This window comes from Dromiciops gliroides, chromosome 5, assembly GCF_019393635.1.
Source record: "Dromiciops gliroides isolate mDroGli1 chromosome 5, mDroGli1.pri, whole genome shotgun sequence".
Lineage (NCBI taxonomy): Eukaryota > Metazoa > Chordata > Mammalia > Microbiotheria > Microbiotheriidae > Dromiciops > Dromiciops gliroides.
The window spans coordinates 289,562,372-289,577,304 of record NC_057865.1 but is presented as its reverse complement, the minus strand read 5'-3'; the positions used below and the strand labels follow the sequence as shown (position 1 = coordinate 289,577,304).

Here is a 14,933-nt window from a genome sequence, read left to right as displayed (position 1 = left end):
CTTCAGCTTCCTTAGGTAGGTGAGGCCTTTGATTTCTCAGGAGTCATTTCTCCGTGTAAATACTGAATCCTCCTCCCCCTCTCCTGCCCAGAGAGCCCAGAAGGCAGGCAGGACCTGGTTCTGTTTGACCTTCATTTCCCCAGAACCTCGACTAGTTGCTTACATGCGGCTGGGGCCCTGTTCCTCATTCTCACAGCCCATCAGTAGCTGGGAACCGGAGCTAACCTTGCATCTTCCTCATCTGCAAAGCGGTTACACTTGGGGTGCTTCCTAAATGTGGGTTTACTGCTGGGGCCTGCACCCCTCTGCCCACACTAGGCTGGCCCAAGGGTCCTCCTGGTGCCCTGGGCCCTTCTCCCCTCCAGGGCCCTACGTGAACAAGGCAGTGGGGAGCGGCAATGCCCTTTCCTTTTGGAGAAGGGTCCCCACTCTCCCCCTGTGCAGGAAGACACTTTTGAAGGGGCGGCTTCTTGGCCCGGAGGGTGGTCTGGGTGCAAGGTCCTACCATGCAGGGCCTGGGCTGACCCAGCTGCCCGGCTCCTTCACACATTGGAGCCCTGGGTTCTGATACCGCCCAGCCTTGACTTGGGGCAAGTCTCCAGCCCGTTGCCCTCTTTAAATCAGGGAGCTGGAGCAGAGGCCTCTGGCTTCCCTGGGCAAGAGCCTCCCACAAACACAATGGGCCCACATTCTCCCCAGCAGGAGGATTAAGCTCCTTCCTCCCTGTGGGGCAGGCTGGATGCCTGGTCTTCCTCCAGCCTGTGCCAGGCGGCGACAAGGCACCTCTCCCAGACCTCTGGCAGATAGCCTCAAGCCCAGCCCTCTGGGCACAGCCTGGGTCTGTGTGAGTGCTGCCCACAGCCTGCTGGCTGCCCCTCCCTGGGCTGCAGACCTCAAGCTGGAAGGACTTTGGAGGCCACAGAGGGGGACACTGAGGCCCAGAGGAGCTTAGCTGCATGCTCCGAGTCATGACATGGGACAGATGTTGGATTTGAATGCGTCTTTCTGGGCAGAAAGGGCCAGGGGGTAGAAAAGAGAGAGGATGGCAACCACAAACCCTGCTGCCCAGCATGGCAGCTGGCTGGTACACATGGAGCACATGGGGCCCCTCAGAAACTTCCTTGCTGTGTGACCCTGGCTAAGTCTTTAATCGGTGCCTGCCTCAGTTTCCCCCACTGTAAGACAGGGCTAATACCACCTCCCTCCCAAGGTTATCAGGAGAATCAAATGGGGAGGGGGGTATTTTCACAAGATGCTTACCTAGAGCAGTCCCTGGCCCATAGTAGGCGCTTAATAAATGCTTGTTTCCTTCCTTCCCAAAATGTTCAGTGACCAGGATTGGGAAGATGCAGTTCAATATTTATCGTGATCTTTAATGAATTAACAACATCAAAGCTAATTGCCCCTGGCATAGCATTTTACAGTCCACAGCCCATTATGATGTGGTCAGCAAGGATATCGAAGACCGGGGTTCCAATCATGCTTCAGACACTTTCTGGCTGCGTGCCTGCCCCTGTCCCTTAACCTCCTCCGGGCCCCGGGAAGAGGTCGGCCTCCCATCGCTTCCCGGGCTCTCTTTCTGTGATGTCCATAGGCGTCTTTGGTCTTGACATTCACTGAGCTCTGACATTCCCTCCTCTGAAGCCCCCTTGGCTACTCTGTAAGATGAGAAGACCGGCCTCCCAAGCTCCAGAAATGGAGGGCCAGGCTTGAGGTCACCCGGCTAGTGGCTGTGACCCTTCCCCTGCAGGGGAAACCGTGACTCCAAGCCCATAGGCTGGGGCAAGCGTCTGGCCCTGAGGGGTTTGGCCCAAACCCACGAGGAAAGGACCCAGGGACCCGGCATGCAGTCCCTGTTCATGCAGCAGGTGACCGCAGAGGGCCTTGAAGCTGGACACCCTGTGGCTCTGCTGGGCAGGAATCCCTCCTTCCTGTCCTTGCCGGACATTTCCATTCCAGAAGCAGGATGGAGAGCTGGCCAGGCACCCTCCGCTGCCAAGGGCTCTGGGGGACACTTCCTGTGTGCAGGGCACCTGTTCATCTACAACGCTGGGGGCCTCTCACTCACAAGGGCCTGATACAAGTATGTTTATCTCCAGCTGAGAAATGAGCCAGGCCTGGGAAGCCAGGCCTTGGCACTCCACTCTACACCCTACATCGTATGGCAACAACCCAAAGCTCACCAACCACCAGCTACGGAGGACACAGGGTCACTGACTGACCGTACCGGGGAGGTTCGGGTCATGGAAAGTTAACATAAAAAGGTGGGAGCAGTGGCTCAACACCTTGGGGCCAACCAAGCCACAGACCTAGGGGTGCAGAGGAACAGAGCCTGCTGGGTCCGGGTTCGAAGCCAGTCGCTCACTCCCCACGGGCCTCAGTTTACTCATCTCTTGTAGCTCAAATCTCTGACCTCTGGACCTGGGACTGACTCTTTATCACTGCAAACACTTGGGGAAGGGAAGGAGACGTGTGCCCCCAACATTTCTCCCTGCCATCAATGGGCCCCGGCTGCTCACGCCACCCCCTCAGCCGCCTGGCATCTCCCCGGCACCCAGGCTTGGTCCCAGGCCCCAGCCAGAGGCTTCCAGGCTTCAGACGTGTACCCCACCACCAGAGCCCCCGAGACTGGGACTCGTCTGAGGATTCTCCACCATGGCTCCCGACAGCCGCGTGGAAGGTGCATCGCATCCTCTGCCGGAGGAGGCCAGGACCAAGGAAGGGGATCGTGGGGGCTGTCTGGACCCACAAATCTTCAACAACGACTGAACAAAATTTCACTCTAAGAGAAAGCTCTCTTCCTGGGATTTATTTAAACGTTCAAGCCCTTGGTTCAGAGAGACCCCAGCAAGGAGGGCCTGTTGGTCAGGATCCAAAGGTCAGGCCACTACACAGCAGCAAACGTGTTCTGCCACCTGGATGTCAGCACCTCAGGAATTCTGGACAAATGTGGCTAGAGGTGGTGTCCACTCAGGGCCTCTGGCCCATCTTCTTTAGGGTTCGGTTGAGCTAGAAGGGAAGAGGAGGCAAGGCTCAGGCCCTCTGTGTGTCACCAGGGGGCCACCCAGAGCCCTCACCTCCTCTAGGTTCTGACAGCATGTTGGGCAGAGACCCCCTCTGTTGCCAAGAGCCCACTGAAGAAGCCCACTCCTGCCAGGCTGATGTGGACAGCCATCTCCCCAGTGCCAGAAACCACCCCCAAGTCTGTACAAGTGGGATGTCCCCTCCTCCACATGGGACCAAACCAAGAGGTAAGGCCTGTGTGGTCTGAGAAAGGCCCAGAGAAGAGTGGGTGGCTCTGACACAGCCCCACAAGCCACGCTTGAGGATTTAGATGTAGCCAATCACCCCCATCCTCCTGAAAGGCTTCTGTGAGGAGTCCCCTCCTCCCCAGGCCTTCCTGGTACCCCCCCCCCCCCAGTGCCAGCAGGGCCTCTTACCTCCTCAAATTTATGGATCTGTCGGATGAAGAAGTCTCCGTAGCGGCGGGCCACCTTGGTGTCAGCAATGTGGATCATGTCCTGTGGGGAGGAGGGCGAGGGAGGCATGGGGGCAGGGCAGAACTGGACGAGAGGCTTGGCAGGGCCTCGAATTCCCAGCCAGGGCTCTAAGTCTAGGCTCAAAGAGGCTTCGAAGGCAAGCTCTGCCCAATCCCAGCGACTCCCCAGACCACCTGGCAGAGGCCAGGACGGCCTCCCCTTGTGACTACACGAGGCTCAGCAGCCAAGCTGCACCCTTTTCGTTCTGTAAAAGGAGCCGGCTCATCGGATTCTCCTAAGGTCAGCAGTGGAGGGGCTGCGGATGAAGTGAGGGGACGCCCAGACCTTCCTTCCTGCCCCTTGAGGTTCAGAACCAGGCGGAAGGGGTCTCAGAGCCCTCCCTGAGCAGGATGCTCCCCCAAGAGAATCCCCCCGCTCTGCCCCAGACTCGCTCCTCCATTCTCTGCACCCTCTTGTACACGAAGCCCTTCCAAGACTGAAAGACCCGCAGGGAGCCCCACTTGGCCAGGTGCCCCATGCCCTTCTCTCAAAGAATCCTCAAACAGCCCTCCCCGTTCCGGTCCACTTGGGGGTTGATTATCAAGGTCCTCCTGGGACTTTGGCTCCAGCCCTCCAGGCCTGTCCAGAGGGCAGCGGGAGGGTCACTGAACACACCACCTCTGTCACCCGAGCTGCCTCGAATGGCACCTGGGGCCCAACTCCGAGAAAGCTCCAGGAGCTGCCCCCGCCCTAATGGCCGGTGGCCTCGGGTCCTACCTTGTCGATGTAGAAGTCCACCTCCGAGGCTGACTGGAACTCCCCGTCCAGGGCCGAGATGCCGCTCGTCCACACCAGGTTCTTCATCTTGTGCTTGAAGACCAGCAGCTGGATGCGGAACTCCTGCTCAGTGAGGTCCAGGAAGCCGGCCAGCTTGGCCACGGGCATGGTGGTGTAGAGCTTCAGGAAGCTGCGGATGGTGGAGAGCTGCGCCTGCTGCTGCACCTCGTCCGCAAACACCTTGAGTTGCTGCAGGAAGGGCTCCTTGTGGTAGTTGGGGTGCACGTTGTCGTAGTTGGGCACCACTGGGGACAGGAACTTGGGGCAGGCGTAGCTGAAGAGCTCCTCGTACACCTGTGGGTCCCCTTTCTGCATGCGCAGCATCTTGTCGCCGTACTTCTCCCGCAGCTGCAGGTGGATGCTCTCGTCGATGCGCATGGGGTACATGGTGAGGGCGATGGCCAGCAGCGCGTGCATCTGCTCGTTCTGCTTGTTGATCTGCCCGGGGAGGCGGGAGGAGGGGATGGGGATGTGTCACCCAGGCCGGGCCCAGCTGCCCCAGAGCCCTCCGGGAGTAGGAGACCCACCTCCAAGACCGCCCCATCTAACCCGGGGTGGGGGGGACGGGCCCTGGGCGGGGGCCATCTCAGGCCTGACTCTCGCTCACCATCTCATACTTGTACGTTGTCCTCTGGAACATGCTCTTGGTCCTCTGGATGTAGAGCAGGATGTTGGCAAAGACACGGATGGCGTCCTGATACCGGCGCATCATCAAATAGGCAAAGCCCACATAGTAATAGGTGGTGACCTGGCACTCGGGCACCCGGGAATACATGCTCTGGGGAGGGATGGGGCAGCCATGAGTGGCCGTGGCCCATGAGGGTTCGGCCGGCAGCCCTCAGATGTGAGCCGCGGCCCCTTTCCTCCTCCTCAGTTCTGTTCAGAGATTCCACCAATCACAAACGTCTTGAATGTGACCCTAGAGAAACTGCTTCCTGTCTCCACCTGTGCCTGGCCCACTCCCCATTGTACACGCTGCTCTTCTCTCCCTCCTCAGAGACCCCAAGTGTTAAAAGTCCCTGAAAAGGGGGCAACTAGATGGCGCAGTGGATAGAGCACTGGCCCTGGATTCAGGAGGACCTGAGTTCAAATCCAGTCTCAGACCCTTGACACTTACTAGCTGTGTGACCCTGGGAAAGTCACTTAAGCCCAACTGCCTCACTAAAAAACACAAACGAAAAATAAAAATCCCTGAAAGAAACACAGCAGAGAGATCCTGGTTGAGAGATGGGAGGGTCCTTAGAGGACACTGAGCACCAGGGCTTCTTTTCACAGGTGTTTATAGCAGGCCGTGAGCCCTGGAAGGCCTGGACTGGCCTTTCCAAACACAGATTCACTATGACACAGGAGCCTTGTGCCTAGCCTCGCACAGGTGGACATGAGATGATCTCATGGGGGCATCCGGCCCAAGTCATGGGGCCTGGAAACTAGCCAAGTGTCTAAGCCTGTCTGTGCATCTTTAAATGGGGACAACAAGGCCTTCACCCCCCTACTCCAGAGTACTTGGAATGAAAGAAGAGCCGTAACTGCTCCATAAGCCAGAGGTCACCATCGATAACTTCGACCGTGAGGGGATATTGTGATTGAGAAAAGGAGACTCTTCATTGAAACACCCTAACGATGTCCCAAAAGTCTTAGTGCGCATGGGGAGTGGGGTGGGGGTGCTTAACGGTCATTAGATTTGTTTACTAATTGGCTATTAAGGCTTAGAATGGCACTAAGACTTTTGAGACCCCTGGTATTCTTTTTTGTTTGTTTGTTTGGTTTTTTTTGCAGGGCAATGGGGGTTGAGTGACTTGCCCAGGGTCACACAGCTAGTAAGTGTTAAGTGTCTGAGGTTGGATTTGAATTCAGGTCCTCCTGACTCCAGGGCCGGTGATCTATCCACTGCGCCTAGCCTCCCCCCCCCCCCCGCCCCATTTTTAAAGAATCCAAGACAAAGAGGAGGCCAAGGAGCTACCTCGCTCCTTCCCTATAGCACCTGGCGTCTCCTCCCCCCAGCCTCCATCTCCACTCTGGCTGATGGTTGCCCTCTACCCACAGGCCACTCACAAGCCGCCTGCCCCCAGGGGTGTGTGTGTTACCTTCTTGTTGAGCTCAATGTTCTCCAGCACCTTGATGGCCTGGTAGTAATCCCCCAAGAGGGAGTGCAGCCGGAGCAGCCCGACCAGGCTGAAGTAGCCGAGCATCTTGTAGAGGGAGTGCCGGCCATATTCGCCAGCCACGCTCTCGGGGTCACCTGGGCAGTGGAGGGGTGACACCTTCATTCAGCACCTGCCTAGCAGGGCGAGGTGCTGGGAGGAAGAAGCCCCCCCCCCCCCAGCATCCCAAGACCTCATTAAAGTGTGACTGGGAAATACCTGACCAAGTCAACAGTCCACGTGGAGTGTTAGCCTGTGGCTCTCTAGGGCATTTGGGGGCCTGGTGGGACCTGAATGAATTTGATACCATTGGGCTAGTGGCAAAGCGACGAGATGTGGGGGAAAGGAGCATCGGACTGTCCCAGTCAGGCCACTGACACCCAAAGGATCCTGGGACACACAAGGGGCAGCTCACCTCGGACAAACCCACTCATGCCTGCGGCACATCGGCCAGACCCATGTTTGGGAGCTGCCCCCCTGCAGCTCGGGAGGGAAACTTGGGTTGGGGGTGGGTGGTAGCACTGTCTGCAAGGAGACCTCCTAAGCAGATCACTAGTTAGAGAGGAGACCACAGCGGCGCTAAGGACCTCAAGGGGACCGATAACATTTCCACCCTTCTCTGCTCGGAGGCCCAAACGTCAAACCTTGTTCCCCCCTCTGTACAGGACGACGATGACCCCGTGTGGGATGGATGGGCCTGGCATTCCCCACCTCCCAGCCGGCTGCTCTCACTCACCCCCGCTGGTGTAGACCTCCAGCTGCCGGTTGATGTTGGATTTGTCTACCAGGGAGTGAAGCACATTCAGGACGCTGTGGACGTTCCAGATCTTGGGGTTAGAACGCAGAAAGTCGATCTCCTCTTCTGACTTTTTGGCTGTCTTGCATCGGTATTGGCTGAATGACTGGAACTGCAGGGGGGGAGAGCCCGGAGGGCGAGTCACCTGAGAGGCCCGGCCACAGCCCTGAGGAGCGTGGCCGCCCTATACCGTGAGGGCCCCGTGCTTTTGGGGGGCTGCTGCCATGATTTACCGCCTAATGCTTCCTTCCCAGGCACCAGACTTGGCTTCGTCTATCTGCTCTCCCACTAATCCCAAAACATGGATTTGAGTCAAGAGCAAGTGACAGAGCGATCGTCACCAAATATTTTGAGTGTCCAACAAGATGACGTCCTGGCTAAGCTCATTCTGGCTCGTGGAATACATGGAGGCCACGAAAAGCCAGCAGACCGACCAGAACCATCAAAGGCGCGTCAGCACGCTGAGGAGCAAAAGCGGAACACTGTACACAGTATCAACAACACTGGGTGTGGACCGACTGTGACAGACTTGACTCTTCTCAGCAGTACAATGGTCCAAGACAGTTCCAAGGGACTCGTGATGGAAAATGCTCTCCACATCCAGGAAAAAAAGGACTGTGGCATCGAGATGCAGACTGAACCACGCTGTACTTTTTTTTCCCTTTTTTGAGGTTTTCCCCTTTTGCTCTGATCCTTCTTTCACAACATGACTAATGCGGAGATGTTTGATGTGATTGTACATATAGAACCTATATCAGATTGCGTGCTGTCTTGGGGAGGGAGGAAGGAGAAAAATTTGAAACTAGAAATCTTATTTTAAAAAAAGAGAGAGAAAGAAAAAAACAAGGTGCATCAGCAGAATTGTGTCTGTCCCTGGACAAGCTTCTCCTCGTCCATCCTGGATGGGTAAAGAAGCTTCAGTTTTCCAGGAGAAAGCTGCTCAATAAAGCCAAGCCCATGGCTCCCTCTAAGAAGGATAAAGTCGGCTGATCCTCTCACAATCCCACAGACCAATTAGCCAAGTGAATCTGCAACCAGGATGACATCTGGCCAACGAAAGGGGAACGGCCAAAGGAAACCAGCGTGAACTGGGGCTGTGGCCCACGAGAACACAGGGCGGGAGCCCCCTCCAAGAGCCCACCCTCGACATCTGTGGCCTGGTGGATGCCTGCTCCTATGTGAAGCTGGTAACTAAGTTGTCCGATGAGAAGATGCATGGCTGCCTGCATGACACGTGGAACAGAGGAAAATGATTGGCCACACACGGGAGGTCTGGGAGTCTCTGCTTCAAGGGTCCCTGACTTGGGGGGGTCCCTCAGCTGCAGTTCAGTGAAAAGAACCCTTTGCTGGTAACCAGCCAATGGGACGGGATTCTCAGCGCCGCTCCTTTAAGGGGGTCCCCTAACCCCTCTGGGCCCGTTCTCTTCTCTATAAAAGGCAGGCTGTGCTAGAAAGGGGGCCTCAAAGGTCCTACCCAGTGGCTCTAAGTCCTAAGAGTAAACGTTGCCAGCACATCGAGAATCCTGACGTTCCCTGTGACAACCATCTGGCTCCCCAGAGGGCAGTGATTGTTTACATACACCCCAGTCCACTGTAACCAAGAACAGATGGCACGGGATCTGTCCCTGTTCTGGGCCTCGGCTTCCTCCCGTGGGCACAGACTAGATGACTCTGAGGCCCCTCCAGCCTCCAATCCACAGGGTCTGCTGCTGACCGCCTGGGGCCGCTACTAGCAACCCTGGACAGGTCAAAGCTGTGGAAGAGAGAAGGGGGGTGTCCCGGGCAATTTGAGCCCCAGCTCCTTCACCTACTAATTATATGACTTTGGGGAACTGTGGTGAGCCTCAGTTTCCTCAGCAGTAAAACCAAGACAACTCAAAATTCTCTCGCCCGGTTGTTGTAAGGTTCAGAGGAGATAACGGGTGTCAAGTATGAAGTGTCAACTGCTATGATCACCATGGGTGACCCCTGGTCCCCCCATCTATGACCTGAGGGATAGCTGCCTGCCACCGCTGCCATGGGCTCCCGACTTGTGTCCAGTGGTAACAACAAATTGTTTCAGACCCCCCCCACTCCCCCCGCAAGCCTGGCAGAAAGGCATGCAGGATACCTGGTAGATGAATTCATCGATGATATCCCACAGCCACTGGTTGGGCAGCTCGAGGGGGGCAGGGCCATCAGCATCTGCCGAGGACAGACGAGCAGAGGAAAATCATGCATCCACTCCCCACACTCCTCAAGGCTGGGGACCCTGGGAAAGGGGCCTGCTAACTGGGGACTCCTAGAGTTATCACATCAACCGCCGAAGAAAAACTAACTAGTGTAAGTTCATTATAGGCCCCCCAACCATCACATGACACCCCCAGGCCTCACTTACTGAGGATGTAGTTGAAGAGGTTGCAGTAGTTGTAGTAGGACTCAAACCTCTGCTCCAAGGAAGGCCCACCCTGGAAAGATAACAGGAGAAAGCCAGACTTAATTATTCAACCAAACCCAACGATTCATTGCCAACTGGTGGTGGGTAAAGGGACTGTTGGAGAAAAAGCTGATGATCAAGCACCCAATCCAGAGGGAGAAGGGGCCGTCGTCCTGCTGGGAGGGACGAGGCATCAATGGAAGTGGGAAGTGAGGCTGCGGCTGGCAGAACCAGAGGTCTGGGGGACTCTGGACAGAATGTGCAGGTGACTGTGAGCTCTGGCAGACTGTGGATCAAAGGGCAGCAGCAGCAATTGCCCACATGGGAGGGAAGGGAAGGCCCAACAGTACTACTCCCTCGATGCCCTGACCAGGCCCGTCACCACTTCTGAACATTACTTTACCAACTCAGAGAATGTCAACCAAGGTCAGAAGGGTCAAGACTGAGGAGCAGGGGGGACCCCAAGTGGTCTGTGGCAGGATGTGTCAGAAGAGGGAGCCTAAAGATGGTGGCCCCACGCAGATACTCACACTGACTTTGGCATAGATGTGTCTGTAATACAGCTCCTTATACAGGATCAGGAAGACAGCATCTACGAGAGAGAGAGAGAGAGAGAGAGAGAGAGAGAGAGAGAGAGAGAGAGAGAGAGAGAGAGAGAGGAAGGAGAAGAGAGAGAAGGAGAGAAAGAGAGAGGGAAAGGAGGGCCAAGAGGCCAGTGAGCATCTGGGGTTCTCACCACACGTTCCCTGTCCCTGAGCAAGCACAGGGTGAAGCTAGGTTCTTGGCACCCCCCTGCCAAGAACACGCAGCACTGCCTCCTAGCCCCAAACCCAACACCTGTATGCCAACATCAGAACCGTTGAGGACTCGAGGGAGGCCTTGCCCCCTCATCTAAAGCAGAGCAGTCGGGCTTGGAGAGAGCTCAAGACCTCGGGTGACTCAGTGAAGATCACGGGGATGGTAACAGCACAACTGTGCCCATGACCAAAGTCAGGAGAATGACAGAGCTTCAGTGTGTGGAAACCCCTTCAATGACCAGAATTGCAGGGTCGGGGGGGAGCTGGGGAAAGGACCAGAGGAAGCGCCCATTCTCTGTTCTGCTCCTTGGCAAAGCAGGACGGGCATCTCTAGAAACACACCACTCCCTCGGTCCTGAGAGCTCTCCATGTGCTTCCCATCTGGTTCCAGGGCAGCCAATTTATCCGTCATCACAGAGAGCAGGGAACTTAGAGGCAACTTTCACTCATTTACTTCCAAATGACTAAACGCATTTCAGGCTCGGCGCTAAGATAACCCTTTGCTAGCAGCTGTAGATGCAGACTAGCTCGTGGATGTTTGAGGAGCAATTCACATCCTGCTGGGATGCATCAGGGGAATTTACCTCAGCAAACTCCTGGCAGGGAAAAGTTCCCTAACCAGTAGAGAAAGCTGCTGCACCCCCTAGAAAATCTCAGAGACAAAGGTCGGTGCTCTTTGGCTGGTTCCATCTCACCCCCTCCCCAAGATTCTCCTCCAGAAGGAAAAGGGACACCTTACACAAGCACAACCCTACCATTGCCAACTTGTGGGGCGATGGCCTCCGCTTCTGGCCAGGGAGTGTTCTTGAAGAACCTTTCAGTGAGCTTGGTCCAGCTAAAGGTGAGAGAGAGGGGGGGGGAGAGATATCGATCAGACAGGAAAATCTGCCCATAGAAGAAAAAGTCTGGATCCTGCATTTTTAGCCAATATCTGTCAAAGATAGATCCAAACATTCCTTCTTAGAGATCCAAATGGGCAGTTTCTTCTAGTTTATTGAAACCATCTCTGCCCTAGGAAGGTCCACTTGTACTTTCATGAAACAAGACCAAACTGTCAACAGACATGGGCACCAAGTCTGCTTTAGGGGTTTTCATTTACCTCACCCAGAAGGGGGACTTCAGGCGCCACCTGGGGACAGGAGCTCGTCCCCCCCCCCCCATTATTCCCATGGCCTCCTGGTGGTCTTTCTGCCTCAAGGCTCTGCCCAGACAAGTTCATCCTATAGGCTGCTGCTGCTCTTCCTCCTCAAGTGCAGATCCAGCCCTGGGCCCCCTCTGTTCTATCTCTCCCGTGACTTCCTATTCAGCCTCCAGAATAAAATGTAAGCTCGTGTTTAGCTAAGTCCTACACAACCTGGCCCTGACCCGTCTACCAGTCTCAGCCCAACTACTTTCACACATGCCCATCTCTGGGCACTGGGCCTTGGACTGGCTGACCTCCACAGCCTCCTCCTTCCCTGTAGCCCAGAGATCCAGTTCAAGCACCATCTTCTGCATGAAGCCACTCCTGATTCCCCTAACCACTAGGGTCCTCTCAACGACCCTGCACACAACTGTTCTGTAGACATTTGTATTTATTAATGTTATATTTGTTGTACAGTTGTATCCAACTGTCCACTCCCCCATTTGGGGTTTTCTTGGCAAAGATCCTAGTGCAGTTTGCCATTTCCTTCTTCAATTTATTTGATAGATGAGGAAACAGGAGGCAGAGGAGATTAAGTGACTTGCCTAGGGTCATACAGCTATTAAGTGTCTGAGGCAGGATTTGAACTCGAGAAGAGGAGTTCCAGACAGCAAGCCCAGCACTCTGTGCACCATGGTGCCACCTAGTGGCTTGTGTATGTACAGATGGTATGTACATGTGTGCTTGCACACTCACACACTTATAGTCTCCCCATTGGGTTGTGAGAAGAGAATGTTTCCCTTCTGTGCCTGTACTTTGAGTGCCTGACAGTGTGTGGCACACAGCAGGCACTTAATAAATGCCGAATGACCCCCTCCCCCCAAGCACCACAGGCTTTAGTACTTGTTCCTAAGAATAAAGGCTGATCTCCAAGGTGGATTCAGAGGTATTTAAGAGGCCATCTAGCTGGACACTCTAAGGCTCAGAGTGGTCAGAAAAGCCACACGAAGCAGGTTAGTTTATGAATAGACTAAGCCAAATGGGACAGGAAGGAGTTGGTGCTGAAGCATGCCAACCATCGGCGCGCAGTTTGAGCAAAGAAGCAAGATCATCGGTAAGAGGAGGGTGGAACCCATCATGGACAGTGGAAAGAGGAGCCTGAGGCACAACCGTCCACACCTGTTCTCATAGATGTCCTGGATCTCGTAGACCTTCTGATCAATGACATCGCTGGACACCCGGCTGGCCTGAAGCTCATAGACTTTCTGGTCAATAAGGTCGGAGACAGTTTTGTGGAAATATTGGATAAAGTTCTTGATCACCTCAGGAATCACTTGGTAGGTCTGCTGCTCATACTGGCGTTCATAGGCCAGGTCCTGCTTTGGGTCTCCTGTGGGTCAGAGAGATGACAAGATGGGAGAAGAGAAAAAGTGTTAAGACCATCGCTCACTCTCAGTCACCAGAGAATCCCCAGAAATAGGGCCATACCATAAGCAAAGGCTGAGAGGGAACCCCAATTATAGGAGGAACCAGCACTGAAGTGACTCAGGAACAGCGCTTTTAACACTAAGACTCACACAAATCCCATGAATCCCCCCAAACAAATGGGATGGAGAGTTTTATAACTTCTGTCATCACCTAACATTGGGTATTACACAGGCTGATTTGTGGATTACCCCTCGATCAATCAACAAGGATTCAGTGAAGCATCTGGGTGTTTGGCAGTAGGAGGACAAACACAAAAGAAGGAAACAATCGATACTCTTGAGGAAGCTTCTATCCTCTCCCCAACCCCACCCCCAGCACCAGCGGATCCTTCTATCTGCAATGAAAACTGAACCAACACTTTTTGGTGACTGTGGCCACTGAGACCACGCTGTGTGAAGGCTGTCACCCCCAAAGCCGGCTCCTGGCTGAAGCTGGTGCTGGGTCAGGGCCTGGGGCCCAGAGTTGGGGGCACTAGATGGGACTCTGCTCACCTGTGTGCATGTCATAGTCGCCGGGGTAAGCGTAGGGATCGTATGCACCCTGGAGAGAGAGAAGCAGCAAGTGGGTCAATCCCAGGTCTGAGGCCTTCCCCTCCCCACAAGCGACTGCACTGACAGCGGAAGAACCCAAAAGCCAAGTAAGAGGAAAACCAAAGGGGTACACCGGCCCAGCTCCTCTGGAGGAGAGGAAAAGCAGGGGGACCCTGCGCCCCTCCCCCTTCCCCAGCAGGGCTATAGCGACCCCAAAGGGGTCTTTCCAGGAGAAGCCTCCCCAGGGCCCCCCGAGATCACCCCCCACTCCCACTGTCTATACCCCGGATGTGCGGGAGCTCCTGGAGGGCAGGGGCTGTTCGGGCCTTTCTTCGCATCCCTAGAGTCTGGCACAGTGACCCACACGTAGTAGGTGCTTAGGGGGTTCACTGACTCGGCCCGTCTCTAAAGGCAGGTCGGGGGGCAGCCACACAGGGACAGGATGACAGTCGGTCAGACATTAGCGCGCTTTTTTTTGGGGGGGGGGGTCCTTTTAGGGGAGAAAAGAGAAGAAAAGGCGGAGAGGAGAGCGGAGGGGGAAGTTAAATGGGGGTGAATAAGAAAAGGGAGGTAGGAGGAAAGAAAGGGGGAGGAAGGGACTAGAAAGGAGAGAGGAGGGTGGGGGGGAGATGAGAGTTGGGGGGGTGAAAAATGGGGAAGGGGGAGGGGAGGAGGCGAGAAAGATGGAAAAAGCAGAGGAAGGAGAGGCGGAGGGACCTCCTCGGGACCCCGCACCTCACCGCACGCCCACCCCCTGGGCCCCCGAAGGGGGCTGAGCTCGACCCAAGGACCAGGGCCCCTGTTACCTCGTTGTCATAATCCTCGGACGGGTAGGACATGGCGGCGGATTAGAGACTCGGCTCAGAGAAGGAGCGAGCAATCGTGCTGCGAGCGCCGGCCGCCGGAGCCTGCGCAGGACCCCCGGAAGCTGAAACGGACGCAAGCACACTTCCGGGATATCCGGCCAATAGAGCCTACCATGAAGAGAGTGGCGAAAGTTGTTATTTATTTTCAAATGTTTCTGGTGTCCCTCTGGAGAGGGCCTGAGATTTGGCGATATTGCCTTATTGGTTTTTGTATCAGCGAGGATAACAAACGGGTGCTTAGCTAATGTAAGAAAAACCTGACCTGCCACACCCAATATGGAGGCTCCTCTTCCACGCTGACCACCGCGTTCCGGCGTGTTCGTAAACCCCAGACGAAGGGCTCCAGAAAAGCGTGTTTAGGCGTTTAAACTGCGCCTGCTTCTGTCGCAGGTGATTCAGGGCCAAATACGGCCTATGGATTGACCCCTGGAAGCCACTTACAGCTCTTCTTTATCCCTCT

At 55.3% G+C, this 14,933-nt stretch overlaps 1 protein-coding gene across 2 annotated transcripts; it reads right to left on the bottom strand.

Annotated features, from left to right (window-relative positions):
* Nucleotides 1–2,794: 2,794 nt before the first annotated feature.
* EIF3L (eukaryotic translation initiation factor 3 subunit L) lies at nucleotides 2,795–14,574 on the bottom strand. Of its 2 annotated transcripts, XM_043967382.1 has the most exons (13): nucleotides 14,414–14,574; nucleotides 13,569–13,617; nucleotides 12,769–12,979; nucleotides 11,222–11,301; nucleotides 10,200–10,261; nucleotides 9,631–9,700; nucleotides 9,364–9,437; nucleotides 7,194–7,365; nucleotides 6,401–6,555; nucleotides 4,924–5,094; nucleotides 4,257–4,754; nucleotides 3,441–3,521; nucleotides 2,795–3,009 (listed from the first exon to the last, which is right to left on the bottom strand). In XM_043967382.1, the coding sequence occupies exons 1-13, from the start codon at nucleotides 14,444–14,446 to the stop codon at nucleotides 2,971–2,973; spliced, it is 1,695 nt and encodes a 564-aa protein (XP_043823317.1). In that variant the 5' UTR covers nucleotides 14,447–14,574; the 3' UTR covers nucleotides 2,795–2,970. The 2 variants fall into 2 exon arrangements, with proteins under 2 accessions (XP_043823317.1, XP_043823318.1); XM_043967383.1 differs by lacking the exons at nucleotides 11,222–11,301; nucleotides 13,569–13,617; nucleotides 14,414–14,574 and having other exon boundaries at nucleotides 12,769–12,847.
* Nucleotides 14,575–14,933: the final 359 nt, after the last annotated feature.

Bases quoted from the DNA above. Each gene is read 5' to 3' on its own strand.
- EIF3L (XM_043967382.1), bottom strand. From the start codon at position 14,446: ATGTCCTACCCGTCCGAGGATTATGACAACGAG. The intron at 10,262-11,221 runs GTAGGGTTGTGC...TCTCTCTCGTAG, and splicing joins CGCCCCACAAGTTGGCAATG to ATGCTGTCTTCCTGATCCTG. The intron at 9,438-9,630 runs GTAAGTGAGGCC...TGTCCTCGGCAG, and splicing joins CCTCTTCAACTACATCCTCA to ATGCTGATGGCCCTGCCCCC.